This window comes from Nelumbo nucifera, chromosome 6, assembly GCF_055504915.1.
Source record: "Nelumbo nucifera cultivar China Antique chromosome 6, China Antique-T2T, whole genome shotgun sequence".
NCBI classification, from domain to species: Eukaryota; Viridiplantae; Streptophyta; class Magnoliopsida; order Proteales; family Nelumbonaceae; genus Nelumbo; species Nelumbo nucifera.
Genome location: NC_142654.1, coordinates 37,262,188 through 37,282,009, shown reverse-complemented (window position 1 = coordinate 37,282,009; position 19,822 = coordinate 37,262,188). Strand labels below are relative to the sequence as shown.

At 38.7% G+C, this 19,822-nt stretch overlaps 1 protein-coding gene across 2 annotated transcripts in view; it reads right to left on the bottom strand.

Moving 5' to 3' along the window:
* Window positions 1-2,997: 2,997 nt before the first annotated feature.
* Window positions 2,998-19,822, bottom strand: part of LOC104608733 (DEAD-box ATP-dependent RNA helicase 8) — a 41,012-nt gene continuing 24,187 nt past the window's right edge. The window contains exons 7-10 of one of the 2 annotated variants that reach the window (XR_737146.3): window positions 4,303-4,391; window positions 4,154-4,227; window positions 3,903-4,063; window positions 2,998-3,307 (exon numbers count right to left, since the gene is read on the bottom strand). Coding sequence is in view for 1 of the 2 variants with exons in the window: in XM_010274806.3 (XP_010273108.1) it covers window positions 3,985-4,063; window positions 4,154-4,227; window positions 4,303-4,391 (242 nt within the window). In the remaining variant the exon portion in view is untranslated. The remainder of the gene's footprint in view (window positions 3,308-3,902; window positions 4,064-4,153; window positions 4,228-4,302; window positions 4,392-19,822) is intronic. The other variant, XM_010274806.3, reaches the window with a different exon arrangement.

Below are 19,822 nucleotides of genomic sequence, written 5' to 3'. Positions count from 1 at the left end.
TATTGAAATTTTAAACCTTACTCATGAGCTTGATTTCTTTGTCCCACGGTGGTTGGTCGGGTATCATTGCTTGTTTTTAGGTGCTTCGGCGATGGTGACCATTCTCTCTCCCAAATAATGGGTTCTAAAGGCTGGAATTTCACGAGATGCTCCATGGCTTATAGTGACTAAGAAAATGCGATCAATGGATGCACTAGAGAGAGAGAGACGAGCAGCCATGGGAAATACAGGTGTGCCATGTCTTAGGTGGTCCAGTTGGCTCAAAGGTTGTTGTGTGCACCAGTCTAGGAATGAATGTTTCCATATCGTTGAGTATATGAAAGGAGAGAGAGAGAGAGAGGTAGGAGGGGAGGATGATGGAAGGTTACCCACCGCTAGTTTGAGTAGAGAAGATGGTGATCTTCACTAGAAAGGATATTTTGGGTAAATCTATGATGCGAAAAAGATGTGGTATGGAAAAAAATTAAATCAAATAGGTGAAGCCACGTGTAAATGGCCTATGACTAAGACTTAACGGGAAGGGAATTGTGCGACAATTGTCAGAAACAATAGGGTTACTTTAAGACAATACTAAAACAGTAGGGGTATAGTTAGTCAATTTCCTAAACCTTAAGGGTAGTTTAAGAAATTTGCCCTAATTACTAGTGTCTCTCCCTCAGCCTTAGTTGGCGCATGGTATGATTTATACCGTATAAACAAGGTAATGTTCTGTAGTTCAGCAATTAGGGATCCACCACATTGGAGCCACAGTGGACTATGGCTAAGCCTTGAGTTGGGCGAGAGTTGGAATCCTCTATACACTAGTTCTACAACAAATACTAGGCAAATCTTAATAACACATGTCAAACTTACATGGTGTTTCATGATCGATCCAGTATCTTATGTTACTGTAGAGAGGAACTCATACTCTCAGTCTCCATTTGCTTTTTGGAAAGTTATTTATCCGGGTAAATGCACTTTTATCCAGAGAAGTATTTCCTAGGAAATGCTTACCTAGGTAAGTGCATTTACCCATATTCTTTTATTTCCCGGGTAAACAAGGCAATGACCATTTTATCCAAAAAAAGCCATTATTAAAAGGGGTAATTTTGAGCGTTGGCAACTTACCCCTGGGTAAGTAACACCCAAAAATTTACAAAGTACCATTTTAGCCATAAAAAACCATGATTAATGTTCAAACTACAAAGCATTAAGGCCCCGTTTGCTTTTTGGTAAGTTACTTACCCAGGTAAATGCAATTACCTAGGTAAGTTTTTCTTATGAAACACTTACCCGGGTAAATGCATTTATCCATGTTCTTTTATTTCTCATGTGAATAAGGCAATTGACCATTTTAGCCATAAAAATCCATTATTAAAAGGGTCGTTTTTGTGTCATTCAAGTGTTGGCAGCTTTCCCCCTAGGTGGGAAAGTTATTTACCCACCTAGGTTGTCATTGTAGAGAACTAAGAATGAATCAACAACCCAAACTTGTGGCAATGATACCCAGAAAAATAAACTTTCCCTAATCCCCACATACATGGGATTCTTGGTCAATGAGAACCAAAATCCCATTGACCAACTTTGCCCCTTCTCAAAATCCAAAAAAAAAAGACGCCCCCTTGGTTTAACATGTGACAAGTAAAGAAGGTTTAACATGTGTACATCTGCCCCAGTTCCTAATTAAGCTCGTTCTTCATAAGTAATTTCTAGAAGAAAGAGTAACATTTTCTAGCTTTAATTTTGAAATGAAAGAAGATAAACAATGTAGTAGTAGAGCACATACTTTTGAAGAGATAAGCTTTTACCCAAATGCTGGATAATAAGCATATTATCCAGAAAATCACATTATCCCATATTATTCCACCGCCAGACTGTTGGCGGCCTCCATGATTTAAGTATCAGCTACACCATCTCTTCAGAGTTCAGACCAAATACAAATGCTTTGATGATACCTTAGATAACTTAGGCTTGATTACAATACTAATTACATATTCTGCACGTTTTAGTTTCACTTTAGTTTTACTTATCATAGCTCATGCATCACGAAGGTCCCCCAATTGGAAAATTTTAAAATGTGTTTTGAAGATTTATATGAATTTCATCAACATATCCGTGTATCATAATTTTCTTACCATATCCACAAGGTTCAAAGTATCGTTACATATCGGCCCGTATCGGTCGATATGTATCGTTCTGAAACCCTTCCGATACACCCACTGTGGGTGTATCGGAGGTCTGACCGGTTCAGGGGATGGAGGGGTCCTAGACCGGCTCCCCTGAACCAGTTTTGAACCTTGCATATCCATACATTTAAGTATATCTCAATACATTTTTATGCAATACCAATGCTACCAAAAAGACGTAGTCCAGAGGAACTTCGACCAATCAAAGCACCCCATCATAATCGAACCCTATTTTTTTAACCGTGATCAAGGTTCATACGCCCCTACTGGCGTATTGGGCAATATCAATACCTTTGTTTTACTTTTTTTTTATTTTTTATTTTTCAAAACCGGTTCAGGGAGCCAATTTAAACACCTTGAACCTTGACCATGATTGTACATTATCCATGTGAATGGAGGGAGGAATTAGAATAAAGCTGCCCAAACATCAACCACTATTTTCTTTGTGAAAAGATCACGATCATTCTGAATTTTTTAGCCGAAGAAACACTTGGTCCATGCACCGGCTCCCATGAGGATTTGGGTGGTTTGTAACTTCATGATTGTTCAGGTTGGAATCGGAACCGGAATCAAAATCCACTGGGGAATCAAAATGACCTATTCTTCCAGCCTGATTGATTTAGACGGAAGAATAAGAATCAACTGGAATGGATTCTCATTCACAAGTGGGGAAGTAGTGACCAATCGGAATTGTCGATTCCACCCAACCAAATAATCGACAATTCCGATTCCAATTCCAGACCACCCCTATTACCATGAACCAAACAAACCCCAAGACTTGGCAGATATAGAGAAAAGAAAATGACTCTTCAAAGACGTTAACCGCGTGAAATTAGAGAAATGTTAACTTGGGATATCTTAAAAGAAAGTAATGAAACCATGTGCCGTGTGCAAATAATACTTTGGACAAACAAGTATCAACATAACAAAATCCAACACTCTGGATCAATAAACCATTCTAAAGATTCTTCTCTCGACCTAGCAAATGTATAGAATTATGAAAATCCACTAACTTCGAACAGCAGAGAATTGAAATACGAGAACAAATAGTCTGCAGACACTTGCATTTTCTATAACTCCATCTTCAAGATAATCGCTCAAATGCAGTCAGCTATCTTCATAGTAGGAAAGATTATTCAACCCTAGAGCCGGCCACAGAAGAACAAATAGTTAGAAGCCCGATAAGAAGTATGTCTAAAGCATGATGGTATTCAGCACCAAACCCCAAAGAATTACCGCATACATCATTACATAGCTATTGGATCAACACAAATCCTAGCGCAACATAAGCACACCATGCCATAGCAATGAAAACAGCTTACAGCCCAAACATAGGTATTAATAGGAAACAAGTATAGACAGCTATTAATAACTCCTAATAGAAGAATGATATACATTCATATGTATTACAGAAAACAGCGATGTAACAAAACAAAAAAATAAAGATTGTGGATGATACTCCAAAAATTTTGGAAGTTTCATTGTCTATAAAGTTGAGTACCAGCCTGATCAATCCAGAATACCAATCTACCAAAAATATCTGGATTGACCATTTCATTGAACACATCAGCCCAAGCTCTACAATGAAGAGACTTTTTAGGAACCTAGAGGTCTATATCCCAGAATCTAGAGTTGCTGAGTTTGGTAGGGACCTAGGGTCGCTGGTCAAGCATATCAAAGTGTCCAACTGTAACATTTGTTTTAAAATAAGATATTTGTTAGATACTAAATACTTACTTCATAAGCCTCTGTATGTACACGTAGCCAGATCTTTGCTTTTACTCACCATTGATGATCACAGCGAGATTACTATCACAGGTCACCTGCAGTAAATAGCCTGGTCTATGTGTGGAGGAATTTGCTTTATTTCTGTACCAAGCTCTTGCTCAATCCTATACCTGTTGAAAAGCAAGTTAAATGAGCAGAGTGAAAATAAAGGATTCATCTGTTTAGTAAAATCCAAAAAATAAGAGAATCAATATACATACAAATTAAAGCGGTCTTCATAGGTAATCAGATTAACAGCCAGCCCAAGGTGTCCAAACCTACCTGATCGACCAACCTGAATAAGTAAAATTCATCAGCAAAGCCAATATATGGCCAATGGACAAAATACCAGACAAATAATTTTACATACCCTGTGAAGATATGTCTCTGAGTTCTTTGGGAAATCAAAGTTTATAACAACATTGACTGCTTGAATATCTATCCCCCTCGTAAACAAATCTGCCAAAATAAAGTTTAAGATTTGCATCTGCAATACAATTTACTTTATATATTTTCTGATTTTATATCCAAACAATGATAAATAAAAGTAAAACATTTTGGAGTCCAGGAGCTCCAGAAATTGAAGGCTAAATCATCATGGAAGCGAATGTCTTTTTGACCCCAATTAATTTGGGAAGAAAGTGATCATCATAAAATTGCATTATTCCCAATGGATGACAGAAAAAAAGAGGTTTAAACAAACAACTAAAGCAGAGTTCGTCATGACCTTCAATATAAATGATAAAAAAGATTAGAGAATTCAACTAAAGGCCAGTTCAATTTTTGGATTTTGGAGAGGGTGGAAAGTTGGTCAATGGGATTTTGGTTCCCATTGACCACGATACCCATGCTCTTTTTTCAGTTTTATGTGAGGTCCATGGAAAATTTATTTTCCATGGGTATCACTTACCCAGGTAATTAATACCCATCTCCCAGTCCCAGGGTGGTTAAGTAACTTTCCCAACTGGGGGGAAAGTTGCCAACACTTGAATGGGACAAAATTGCCCCATTTAATAATGGCTTTTTATGGCTAAAACAGTCGTTGCCTTATTTACCTAGGAAATAAAAGAACATGGGTAAATGCACTTATCCGAGTATGATGACTGGAGCAAGGGAAAGAGTGGATCAAGAACTTTTTATGTCCCAATTATTCACTCTCTTCGGACTAACTAAACTCAGCATCAATTCCAACTACTTGGGATCGGCTACATGTTTCCAGACCCACCATTCTGATCTATCAAGAGCCAGGATTTTTGCCAAATTGCAAGTCTTCAAATCATCTCTTACCGCTTCAACTTCTTTAGTCTACATGAATCCCACCTAAACATTCCACTCTATTCAGGATCCATGACCATAGGGTTTGACAAAATTTTTAATGCCAACAGCCAACCTAACCCAACCCTCCTGTAGAAGGCTTGGGATCAGTGGTGTATTGGGAACCATGGCCTATCACAAGCCCGTGGCCCTATGCCCTTATTACTCATACTTACCTAAGAACAAGAAGCAAGGAGCTCCAGCTCATGTGCATCGGATAACCAGTCAATTGGTCCCCTCCACTTGAGAGAATGAGGAATCATTGCATTGAGCCCTCTACATCAGGTTTGGAACAAGATACAACGACTGATAAAATGCTTTCAAAACTACGTACAGGGACAGTTCATGATTATCAAATAGAATTTTTGAAGCTCGGTACTAGATTCTATGGTTGGCCGGAGAAGGCTCTGGTGGGATGCTGCATTGGGGGGTTGAGGAAAGACATCCGATTAGAAGTTAAGGTTTTGCAACCCATGTCTTCAACAACAACAGGATTGGCTTAGGGGTGGCAATTTTCCCCATCCCTGACGAGTACCTGGGTTCCCCGACCTAACAAGGTCGGGTATGGGGGGTACTTTGGCGGGATCGAGGTCAAAATCCCCGATCGGGTTCGGGGACGGGGATGGGGAATGCAGTTCCCGCCCCGCCCCGACCCCAATTAACATATATATATATAATATTATATTTTATATAATTATAATAATTATTATTCATTTTTTAAAATATTAAAACTTAAAAAATAGTAAAAGTGTAAAACACTAAAACCCCCGACAATTCAACTTCGAGTCTTTGACAGAGAGAAAGACTCAAGAGAGAACTCTCAAGTCTCTCAACTATGTCTCTGAACAGCTGAACGCTAGCTTCGTGCGTGCCTTCGTCTTCGTCACTGATTCATCGACCGCTGTCACCGTCAGAACCCTAGCTTCGTGCGGTCGTGCCTTCTCGAGTGACAGAGAATAGATACCCAAAAAAGAGTTTCAGATGTTTAATCTTCCTTCAACCTTCGTCTATCGTCGCCAACTGTCGTCGCCATCTCCCGTTGCACTCACTCTCTCGTCGCTGACCTCAACTCTCATAACGGTCCTCTCTCTCTCTCTCTCTCTCTCTCTCTCTCTTTGTCTCATACTCTGTCTCTCAATCTCTCTTTCTCTCTCTATCATCGACCTCACTCTCAGTCTTTCCCTCGATCTCTTTGGAATTGGGTAATCACTCTCAGCTCGTCGGGGATTCGGGTCTCCAATGGGGAATTCATCCCCGTTGGGGTCAGGGATGGAGGGGGAATTCCTTTCCCCATCAGGGATCGGGGACGGGGAGTGATTTGGAGGTCGGGATCGAGGATGGGGAATGTAATCCCTGCCCCAAAATCACCCCGTTGCCATTTCTGGATTGGCTTGACTTCAAGAACAGTTGGACAAGCCCAAGAAGGCTTCTTGGCCCTTGGGTCCGATATTGAAGAACTCCCTAGACAAGATGAGCTTCTACTAAGGCCCACTCCAAGACCCACTTGACACACTATGCCTAAGACACTCGTTTCATTGAAACATCTCACTTAGGCTGAGATGCAAGCCCTAGTGTTTTAAGAGTGCAAGTCGCAAAAATGGCACAAGGGCCAATTTGCGCCCGAGGCGAGAGGGGCAAGGCAAGGCACGTAACCTTTTGAAGCAAGGTGCAAAAATACAAAAAAATATTGCTAAAAAAATCAAAAAGTTCAAAAAAAATGCCAAAAACATGTAAAATAAAATAAAAAATATTAAAGATAATATTAATAAGAAATATAAACTTCAATTTTAAAATTAGTGGTTTAAAAAAACTATTATCTAAAATTAAAAGACATAAACATAACATGTAAAGCATATTCAAATGAAAATTTAAAAATAAAATCAAACATATAAAACATTTTCAAGCATGTAAAGCCCACAATCTCTTTTTTTCCTCATTTGCATTACTTCAAGTAGCTAATTTGATGTAAAACATATTATGTTCCTAATTCTACGAGTCACCTTTGTGCCACGCCCCTCGAGGCAAGCCTAGACAAGTCCATGTTTGGGTCTTAAATTCTTAATTCTCACACAAAAAATAATGATTTTATAATTTTAATTGCCTTTTAAGAAGATATTTTATTAAGATATTCAAAAAAAGCAAAAAAAAAACAAACGTACACTTTTCAAAAGGTGCACACCTGGGCCAAGGCACAAGGCGTATCAGGTGCACCAGGCGTGCACCTTTTGAAAGTGTTGCGCCTAGGACCTGGGCGAGGCGCCTACCCTAAAATGTGCCTCGCCTGTGCACTTAGGCGCGCCTTTTAAATCACTGGCAAGCCCTACGTGAGAAGGGACTTTGTTATAATTATGATGGATGTTTTGGGCCAAGCCATAGGTGCAAGGTCAGAAGATGTTTCTCTTGCAATTAGATGAAAATGAAGAAATGGCCCAGCATGATCAAATGGAGAACATGGATCCCAAAGACCCCTCTTATGATAACCCAAAGATCTCATTGCAAGCTCTAATGAGTCTAACATCTCCCACAGCCATGAGGGTGAATGGAAAGCTCATGGGTTGTGTGGTAACAGTTTTCATTGAAAGTGCAAGTACACCACCCCTTTTACAGTTCAAGTAGCTAATGGATGTCAAATTGAATGTGAGAGTATATGCAAAAATGAATGACTAATATCCTAGGCAACAATTTCATTATTGGCATGCACCCCTTAGACTTCAATGGGGTAGACATTATGCTTGGGATACAATGGCTGCAGCAAATAGGCCCAATCCTCTATGATTGGAGAAAAATGACCATGGATGTCTACCAGGACAGTAAGTAACCTTATCCACCTTCAAGGTTTAGAGACCCCCAAACCCACAATTGAGGGTCTTCACTCAATTCTTAGAGGTATTAATGGGATTGAGCAACTATTGTTGATGCAAATGGGCCCATAGCCCACCAATCCAATTCTGAAACTAAGGTGGTGTTCAGTAGCACTGAATCAACCTCCGAACACCAAAGTTTTTGCTTTTCGGTGCTTCGGGGTCTTTCGACAGCACCTCTGAACTCAACCTTTTGAGACTGAAAACCCCTTCGAATCGTTCAACAGATCTACTACCTCCAAGCGCGCTTAGAGGTAGTGGACGATATTTTGTTCCCCAAAATACCCATCTTTTCTTTCTCTTCTTCCCTCATCTCACTCTCCTCTGTTCTTCTGTAACAACGATCATGAATTGTCCTTGTAACAACCTAATAGGAGAGATGAACCATCGTCGCTCCCATCTCTGTAATAGCCTAACAAGGATGCCAACTATTCTCCCATCTCTCCTTGATGAACAGAGGAGCGACAAACCATTGTTCATCGTCTCTATTCTCTATAATAGGGATGGAGAAAGGAAAAATGAAAAAAAAAACAATAATGAAAGAAAAGGAGGAGAGCGAGAATGAGGTAAAACAAATGGAGACTTGGAGAGATGGGAAGGGGAGGAGCAGTGGTGTTGTTCTTATTGTCGCTGATCACAAAGCATACCCCTTTGAAAACAAAAGGAAAACATTTTTTGAGATAAAAAGTTCTCTCTTCACATATGTGTACCCCTTTCAAAAATTAATAAAAAATTATTGATACCCCGGCCCCTTTCAAAAATTAGTATATTTTATACTTATTTTATATTATTTCTAATAATATTATTTATTAATTTTAATATTATTAAATTTTTTATTATTTTATAATATTAATCTTTTTTATTAGTCTTTTAATGTGTATTTTAATCATTTTCATTTAGTTTACTTTGAGGGATATTTGTAAAATGAATAGTTTTCAGACATTACAACATTCGAATTACCGAATAACTCCATTATATTCAAATGTTTGCAAAAGTGGAAAAGCAAATTTTCCACAGAATGCTTTCAAAGCTTTTCCAGAGAAAGAATTATAAGCCCTACAATAGGTTTTAGGCCAATTTGAGGATGTGTATGAGACCCAACTCATCTACCACCACAAACTATATCAAGACTACCGAATGCCCTAGGTGTTGGAGTCCACACCAACTAATGTGCAAACTAATCGATACTCATATTTTTAGAAGGAAGAAATTGAGAAGATAGTTGCAACTCCTAGAGAAGGGTATTATACAGCCTAGCACCAGCCTACAGGTGCAAGGTGTAATGTTGGTTGTGTTATGCCAGCATAGCATGATTTTAAGGACCGCCCACACTATAGCAAGCCATGTTGATCGACCCAAAACCCTTCAAGGGTCAGGCCTGGCACGAACCACAGCATGAGACCAAGCATATGCCCATGCCATGTCAATCCACAGGCCACGCTATGGGCTTGGGCCAAACCAGGACAGTGTCTTTTTTTTATTGTCATTTTTTCATTTTTTTCCAAGTAAAATGAAAAAATTAACAAAAAAAGCACTTAACAAAATACAAAATAGACAACAAACTAAAAGAAAATTTCTTTATTTCATTTAAATTTAAAGAATACAATAAGACAAATATATATGAAGTAAAAAAATAAATTGAAAAAAGTTTCAATGGAATTAGAATAAAATAGAAAATAATATAATAAAATTGAAAATGAAAAATTCACAAATAACTTTTAAATAAAAATGGAAAACAAAATTTATAATAATTTTAAGAATGTGGACTTCATTATTTTCATCAACTTCAAGCCCCACCTTCTCCATCTCCTTGGATCTTTTATGTGCATCATCTACTTTTGGTAAACCATCAAATGAAGTGTCATGTCCCGTTGATCTTGCAACGGAACAATATAGAGGAGAAATATTTTCCCAAATTTTTTTTAAATTTAATTTCCATTAAATCAATAATATTTGAAAATTTTAAATTGCTTCTATATTTTAAAAAACATTCAAAAATTATAAATAATTGATTAACTAAAATACAAGAAGTTGGGGCATTAGTTGTATCATAAAGAATTTGTAAAAAAACTTTTATACAAACTGCAATTTCACGATCACCATCAGTTATAAAATCATGGGGCAATGTTTTCATTATAAAAATTAGTAAGAATGTCTTTATATTAAATACAACCCTCTAACATAGAATATGTGGAACTCCACCTATGGTGAACATCTAATAAAAACTTTCTATATTTTAGACCATAATTGACATAAATACTTAAATTCTTGTTTTTTTGTTCTAGAGCTTCTAATATACATGATACAGTTTCTAATTTTAGAAATGTAAGGTGAAATAATATTCAAAGCATCTTATACACATAAATTTAAGATGTGACATGAACATCTAATATGAAATCAAGGTTCTAAATATCGATACAGGCCGATACACCGGTAGGGCGTATCGACCTGTATCAATGCTTTTTTTAGGTTTTATTTATTTGTTTACAAAACCGATTCAAAGGGGCCAGTTTAAGTCCCGGCTACCCTTTGAACCATGGCCTAACCCTGTACACCCCCTATAGGGGTGTATCAGGAAGGCCTTGATACGATATATATCGGCTGATACGTAACGATATTTTGAACCTTGCATGAAATAATTTACCATTTAAGCATGGTCTTAATTGAGATTTTAAAATATTTATAGCAAAATCATTATTACCACCATTGTCAAAACTAATAGAAAAAACATTATTTTCAATGCCATAAATATATAAAGTATTTAATATACTAGCAGCAATTGTTAAGCCATTATGTGGTCATTCAAGTACTGTAAAACTAAAAACTCATTTTTTGTAAAAGTCAATTTTCATCCATATATAAGATGTAAGTGCAATTCTTTATATGAATAAAATATTTTATAGGATCAGCTCTAATAGTATTTCTAGAAACTTTTTATTAAATTGGGGATTTACTGATTGTTGCAAAAATTCTTTCTAGCCTAGGGTCTTATCAGTTATTTAGAATGTACAATATATTTAACTAATTCTTGTCTCGATTTTTCCTAGGAATATTCAAATTACCAAAAAAAGCTATGCCCAATTTATGATTGATTTTGATTAATTTTGTTTTTCAAATGATTGGTCATATATCTAGCCAAATGGCTAGTACCACCCTTGCTGCTATAACTAAAATCACTCTTACATTTTATGCAACTCTTTTTCCCTTCCCCTCAAGAGCTTTTATATTATATTTCCTAAACTTGGTTGATCTTTATCTTTTCACCCCTACCACTAGTAGTAGGAGTGGCTTCAATAACATTAGCCATAGAACCACTAGCACCCATGTCGGTGTAGTCAAACTATGACAAGACATCATCAAAGCCAAACATGTTGGGAAAGGGATTTTGAGAGGAGTCTACCATTTTTAAATATTTGTAGTATTAAAACCCTAAAACATGAAAACTAATTACAACTTACCTAGTTTGTCAGTTCAAAATCACAACTTGATTTCAACCAATGTTTTAAAATGTGGAGGCGTGAAGCAAGGCATTCCGCTACCTAGAGGCGTGAGGCATGGTTCAGAACGCAAGAAGTGTAAGCCTCCCAAACACAAGGAGGCATAAGCCTCCTTAAGAGGAGGGGGTGAGGAGGAGGATGAAGAGGAAGGGGGGATCTCATTTTTTCTTAATTTTTAATAAAAATCTTTTATATTAAGAAGAATAAAGATGCATAACAATAGTTGAAAGGGGAGGGGGATCTGGGGGGTGAAGCCCCCTAGCCGAAGGGGCAGAGGGCAAACCACTTTCTTTCTCCTTATCTTTTCTTCCCTTCCCTTTCCTTTCCTTTTCTTTCCTTTTCTCTTTTTTTCTTCTCTTTCTTTTTCTTTCCCTTCCCTTTCTTTTCCTTTACTTTCCTTTTTTTCTTTTTTTTTCTGTCTTTTTATATCAGATGTGCATGAAGCGTACGCCTCTAGCACGCCTCATGAAAAAAGCGCAAAAGGCGTATGCCTTAGGGCGTTTTGGGAGCACCTCACCTGGAGGCGCGCCTCTAAGCGTACGCCTCCCACGCCTTCTAAAACACTGATTTCAATTACTAAAGCTTCTAAGCTTCTAAGCTTCTTGTTGAATTGGTGTGAGGGTATTAAAGAGTATGCAAGTATATTATAAGATTATGAGAATTGGTGTGATGAAAATGAGGAATGGTAAGGGTATTTATAAGAGTTGGAAATAATTTAATTGACCAAAATACCCTTAAAAACTAACTATTTTATAATTATTGGGAGGCATATTTTGGTCATTCATAAAGTTAATTATCACTTTACCTAAACGTCCCCCAAGGTAGCTATTATGTAGCTGTCGGGGGCATTATTGTCATTTTCCTCCCCTAAAGCCAAAATAAATAAATAGCCCCCTAAACTAGATGTTTATAGCTATTGGGTGGTATTATGTAAAAAAACCTGAAAAAAAAGTAGAAACTAGCCATTGGGGACCCCCCAACATCTATATTCATGTCGTGTCGTGCTAACCCGCTAGATGGGCCATATTGTGTTGTGCTAGCGGGTCATGTTGTGCTATGCTGCAAGCCACGCCAGCACAACCCACTTTACAACTCTACACCACCCTCTTTCTCCTCTCTCGTGCTCTTGGTGAAAAAGAGAGACGAGTCATGGCACTTCCGTGTCAATTACAAGGCATTGAATCACAGTACAATTAAAGACCAGTTCCCAATCCCCATGCTAGATGATTTATTGGATGAACTTGGAAGAGCCAAGTATTTCTCAAAAATGGATCTTCAGACAGGTTATCATCAAATTACATTCACCAACAGGAAGTTCCCATGACAGCACCTAGGACCCACGACGGCCTCTACAAAATTTTTTGTGATGTTGTTCGAGTTTTCTAGCATGCCATCAACTTTTTAGGCCATCATGAACGACATTTTCCAGCCATACCTTACGCACTATATCTTGGTACTCTTTGATGATATCCTTGTGTACAACAAGGATAGCCAAACAAGGTCCTTTGCACAATAAGAAATTGTACATGACAACCCACTAGGGAACCCAAAAAAATCCACCCTCTAAAAAGAAGAAAATATTTCATTTATAAATACATTATGCACAAGAAAAGGTTTCATTTCTAAATAGATTATGCACCAACAACCAGCTTTTAAGAACCCTACTGCTGCACCAACAACCAGCTCTTAAGAACCCTTCTGCTAAAAAATTCTGCAGTTCCTTTCCAGCCAAGTGGCCAACAAAATTGCAGCCAAGATAGAGGCCCAACATACCCTCCCTTTTCTAGACATACACTGGACCCGCCGGCCTTTTAATAGGTCATTCACTGATCTATGGACACCCCATTTTAAGTTTTATAGCATCGAGAAATTAGTTCTAAATTGAGGCACTGAAGCTACAGTGCAGAAATTAGTGACTCGGTATATCCATCTCTCAGTTACAGAAAGCACGAAGCATGTCAGGGGCATTAAAACCCTTCTTCACTATTGCCTCTATTGCCTCTCCTAAGGAAAGGATTGCCTCTATTGTCTCTGTTGTCAAGCACTTATCCAACACAGCCTAGGGAAAGGATCTATTGCCTCTCCTACAAGACCTGACTAAAACTTGACAGAAAACTCTCAAGATCTTGTCCACTTCCAGCTTCTTGTGTCTTGAGCTTGCAAGTGCAGCCATTGACCTTGAAGGACTTCAAAAAGATGGGCCACCAGATCCAGTTCCCATATAATCCTATTATTTTCCACCACAAAAGAGACTGCCATTGGCTGACCTATCCGCAGCCATAGTAAAGAGAGTCAAGAAAAGATCTTTTTGAGCATTATCCTCACACCAAGGGTCCATCCAAAAATGCAGCCTCCTCCCATACCCCACTTTGAGCTTCAAGCCTTCAGAAAACTTATCAAAAGTTCTACAAATGCCCTTCCACACCGCATGCCCATAGGAAAGATTGGAGCCCATTGCATCACCCACTGCTTCTTAAGACCAATGTTTTAAAACGCGGAGGCGTGACGCGAGGCGTTCCACTACCTAGAGGTGTAGTTCAGAATGCAAGAGGCGTAAGTCTCCTGAACACAAGGAGGAAGTGGGTTAGGAGAAAGGGGAAGAGGATGAAGAGGAAGGGAGGATCTCATTTTTTCTTTATTTTAATACGAGCAGAGCAAGAACCCCCTCCCCCCCCCCCCCAAACTCAAAAAAAAAAAACACACAAATTGGGCTGCATCAAAAAGGGGGGTGGGGGGGCTTCGCCCCCCAGCCGAAGGGGTAGGGGGCAAACCACTTTCTTTCCCCTTAACTTTTCTTCCCTTCCCTTTCCTTTTCTCTTTTTTTTTTCTTCTCTTTCTTTTTCTTTCCCTTCCCTTTCTTTTCCTTTCCTTTCCTTTTTTTCTTTTTCTTTTTTTTTCTGTCTTTTATATAAGATGTGCATGAGGTGTATGCCTCTAGCACGCCTCATGAAAAAAGCGCAATAGGCATACGCCTTAGAGGTGTCAATGCCTCTAGCATACGCCTTAGGGCGTTTTGGGAGTGCCTCGCCTGGAGGTGCGCTTCCAGGCGTATGCCTCCCACGCCTTTTAAAACACTGCTTAAGACATACTTCTCCTCAATATGTGCCTCCAAATGTATGCCTCCCACACCTTTTAAAACACTGCTTAAGACATACTTCTCCTCAATAACCTTTCTCCACAAACCATTTGGCTAAGTACAAAACCTCCAGAACCACCTTCCCAACAAAACAAGATTGAACATCTTAGCCTTTCCGATTCCAAGTCCGCCCTGGCTTAAATGTATGCACACCTACTCCCAATTGACTAGGTGATACTTGTTTGAGTTCTTCCAATCAGCCCGAAGGGAATTTCCCATTTTCTCCTCAATTTTGTCAGTCGTCAAAAAGAACTAAGATGGATAAGAACTAGGCTGGAAGGCTAGCCAAGACACTTTTGATTAAAGTCACCTTACCTCCTTTGGACAAGGTAATGAGCCTTCCAGGAAGCCAGTTTTGAGTCTAATATTTCAAGAACAGGATCCCACAAAGATATGGTAATGCACTTTGCACTGAGAGGAAGACCCAAATATTTGGAAGGGAGTCTTCCCCTACTGCCATCATTTCACTTTTAGAAAGGTTAACCTTTAGACACAACACCACCTCAAACCAGAAAAGCAGGTGTTTCAAGTTACTTGTTCCACCTTGGCATCACAAGAAAATAGTGTATCATCTGCCAATTGCAAGAGAGGCACCTTCAGCCCACTGTTGTTGACCTCAAAACCTTCTAAGTAACCTGAATCTGATGATCTTTCTTTCCACCATCATCCTACTCAAGCCTTCCATTACAATGAGGAAGAGTAAAGGAGACAAAGGATCACCTTATCTTAACCCTCTTGAAAGTTTGAATTGTCCTTTCACTGAGCCATTAATCAAGATTGAAACACTGGGTGTCATAATGCAAACTTTCATCCAATTCCTCCACTTAGACCCAAAATGCATTCATGCCAACATATTGTCTAGAAAGGCCCAATTCACATGGTCATAGGCATTTTCTAGATCAATTTTACAAACCCGACCTCTCTTTCCGCTTCTTCAATCAGTGATTTCATTTGCAATTAGAACTCCATCATGTATATGTTTATTGTGGACAAAAGCTCCTTGGTAATCAGAGATAAGAGAGTCCATTACTACACTTAGTCTTAACGCCAAAATCTTGGCCAATATCTTATAGGACAAAAGTCCTTCAACTTTGTTGCCCCACTTTTTTTGGAAATTAAAGAGATGAAAGAAAAATTCAGGCTTCTCTCCAACGTTGCTGAGCTCTGACACTCTTCCAGGACCTTGAGCAAATCTGACTTTATTAAACCCCAAAATTTCTTGTAGAATAAAATTGTGGAGCCATCCAGACCAGGTGCCTTCTCCCCTTCCATTTCACGGTTAGTAGCTTCTCCCCTTCCATTTCATCAATATCCTTCTTGACCTCCTCCTCTGAAAAAGGCTTTTCTAGCTCAGCTGCCTGTTGTTCCATTAGCATTGCAGAGTTAAAGCCATCTAACTTGGGTCTTAAATGACAAGGATCCTCATACGATTGATTGCCTGTAGAAGGTCAGAATGGCTCTCCCAATCTCTCTCTCATCTCCTACCAGCCTCCCCTCAACCTGAAACTTCTTATTGGAATTAATCCTTCCTCTAGCATTAGCTATTTTATGAAAAAAAAAAGTGTTGTTATCCCCAAATTCTAACCAAGTGGCTCTTGACTTTTGCCACCATCTCACCTCTTCTTGAAACACTAGAGAGACATTCTTTCTTTGCCATCACCCTCTTTCTTTGAGATCATTCTTCTAAACCCAAGCTTTAACCAAGTGGATCTTGACTTTTGCTGCCATCTCACCTCTTCCGAGATCACCTTCTTCTGAGATCATCATCCAGTCCAGATCTTCACCTTCCTCCCTTGAGTGCAAATCTGTAATAATCTTTAAACACTCCTTCCTCTTCTTGTCTTTTGAAGATCTTTCTTTTTGCCATTCTTTTATTTTTCCTTTTAACCATTTGAGATTTTGCTGGAAACGTGACTAGGAAACCCTGTAAAAGAAGTTTCAGCCCACCACTTCTATATATTATCTAATTCTTCTAAACCAAGTCAACAGTGCTCCAGCCGGAACGAGTACACCCCAAAACTTGTACCCCTTGTGTCCAACAAGATTGGGATGTGATCTGACATCACTCTTTGCAAAATAATAAACCTATCCAACCTTACTAGAGAAGGGAATTCCTGATTTCTGGTCCAGGTAAACTTGGTTCTAGCTAGGAGCAGATCCTGCAACTCCCGCCTTTGTAGAAAATCTGTGAACACCTCATCCCCCTGTTAATTCTTCTGCAGCTCTTCTTATCATCAGGTCTCAGGATCAAGTTGGGATCTGCTGACCACGACACATTGCTGGCCACAAGCATCCTGGCGCACATCAGGAATATTGGTTGTACTTTAAAACACTGATATTCATGATGAATAGCTGGATGCGCGTGGCCAGCAATTGTCATGGTCAGCAGACCCGGACTCCTCAGGATCGCAGTGAAATCACCACCTAAAACCCAAGATCCACACAACTTTCTTCTCACTCTACCCAGCTCCTCCCAGAATTCTTCTTTTAGGCTCAAGTCTAAAGGTCAATACACCCATGAAATAACCACCATTATATTATTAACCAAGCATAAGAGCCTCACCGAAATAGAGAAAACCCCCAATTCTTTGTCCAACAATCTAAAAGCATCACTATTCCAAATCACAACAACTCCTCCTATGATATTATTGGCTGGAATCGCAACCCCAGTGTTTTAAAAGTGTAAGGGGCAATGTACGCCTGAGGTGCAAGGGAAGGCACACACCTTTTTGAAGCAAGGTACAAAAATACAAAAAAAAAATGCCAAAAAAATCAAAACAAAAGTCAGAAAAATAAAAAAATGCCAAAAAATTCAAAAAATATTAAACATAATATTTATAAAAAATATAAACTTAAATTTTAAAATAAATGTTTTAAAAAATCTATTATCTAAAATTAAAGTACATAAACATAACATATAAAACATATACACATGAAAATTTAATAACAAAATCAAACATATAAAACATTTTCAAGCATGTAAAACCCACAATCTCTTTTTTTTCCTCAATTGCATTACTTCAAGTAGCTAATGTCATGTAAAACATATTGCATTCCAAATTCTACAAGCCACCTTTGTACCAAGCCCCTCGAGGCAAGCCCAAACAAGTCCATGTTAGGGTTTTAAATTCTTAATTTGTCACACAAATAAATGTTTTATAATTTAAGAAATCTAGTGCAGACCTATCCCTCCTAAAGTATAAGCTTTGTGTTGGGAAGTGCTCCTTGGGAAGATAACACCTGTGACTTGCTACAAAAAAACAGAAGGCCAAATAAATGCCTATCTCCTCATGTGTGTATCCTTTGCAAGGAAGTTGTGAGACCCTTCCTCATTTACTGTTCACCTGCCCTTTTGTGTCATGCGTTTGGAAATATGTCTGTTCTCTCTTTGGTTGCAAATAGGAACCACCACAGGATGTGGTAGCCTTATTCAACTCCAATTTCTTAAGGCAACAAAAGAAAGAGGAAGAGTTACGTGAGGACAGCCAGAGCAGTATTGATTTGGTCTATTTGGGAGGAAAGAAATCAAAGAATCTTTAATGAGAAGTAAATCAAAGGAGGAGCTGTTTGAAGTTGTAACAGTAAGAACAGCACATTGGGTAGAACTTTGGATCCCTTTAGAGAATTCTAAACAAATGACATAATAAGGTCCTGGACTGAAGTAACTCAAACAGCTAGACCTGCAGAAAGAGTAAAATTGGTTTGGAAACCTCCATCTTCTAACAAACTAAAGCTGAACTTTGAATGTAGCTTGTTGGGTAATCCAGGAAGGGCAGGAATAGGTGTTTTTAGAAACCACCAAGGAGTGGTGGAGGCCTTGTTTTCAGGACCAATAGGCTTTGGAGATTCAGTCCAGGCTGAAGTTATGGCTCTCTTACATGGATTGAGACTTGCTGTACAAATTGGAGTAAGGGAATTGAAAATTGAAGGAGAGTTTCAGTCATCTCTTGGTCCAAGAATTTCAGTTCAGCTCCTTGGAAATACAAACATGCTTTTAGGGAAATTGACACCCTAGCAAAGAGATTCAACTCTACTTTTGGCTGGATAAGAAGGATTACAAACGGATTGGAAGATATTTTGGCAATTTAAGGAGTTCATAGACCTAGTTTGTTTTGGGCAAAGCTGTAAACTGATGTACTTTGGGTTGCTGGGAACTTGTTAGCTTTTTTGGGACTTCTTTGTAACAATGGCTTGAAAGTTTCTTGGGGATGACATCCCTGTCATCAAATTGTACTATCTTCCTTAATTAACTCAAATAAATAAGTTATCTTTGGCTGATAAAAAAAATGATTTTATAATTTTAATTGCCTTTTAAGAAGATATTTTATTAGGATGAATGAATAATGAATAATGATTATACCCCGTCCTTGTTCACTCGCTGTGCTAACCCCCCCCTATTCTCAAATGTTGTTTATTATTCATCCTAATAGAATATCTTCTTAAAAGGCAATTAAAATTATAAAATCATTATTTTTAAGTGAGAATTTAGAATTTAATACGCTAACATGGACTTCTTTGGGATTACGTTGAGGTCCAGGGGCTATGCCCCTGGCCCAGCCACTAGGTTCAAAAAAACAAAAAAGAAAAAGCATAAAATTTTAAAAAAGGGGCACGCCTGGGCTGAGGCACTAGGCGCATCAGGCACACACCTAGGTGCACCAGGCGTGCGCCTTTTGAAAGTGTTGCACCTAGGACCTAGGCAAGGCCCAAACCTAGGCAAGGCGCATACCCTAAAATGTGCCTTGCTTGTGCGCCTAGGCACACCTTTTAAAATACCGTGCAACCCAACAAGGATCGAAACCCCAAATACTCCTCACCACCTTGTTATTAAAATTTTGTAGCTTTGTTTCTTGCAATAGAAAAACGATAGGTGGTTTTCTTTTCTTCATGAAACCACCTACCATCATTCTTCTCCTTCCTAAGCAAAGCCCTCAAATATTCCACAATAGAATTTTTAGGCTCTCCATTGATCTACCCACAAGAGTTTTTGCCGACACAACTCATCGTGCCTACCCCATCATTCAATTCCCAGGCGAGTCTCAAAAGTTCCTTGGACTCCTTTCTCAACTTTTTAGCTTTCTC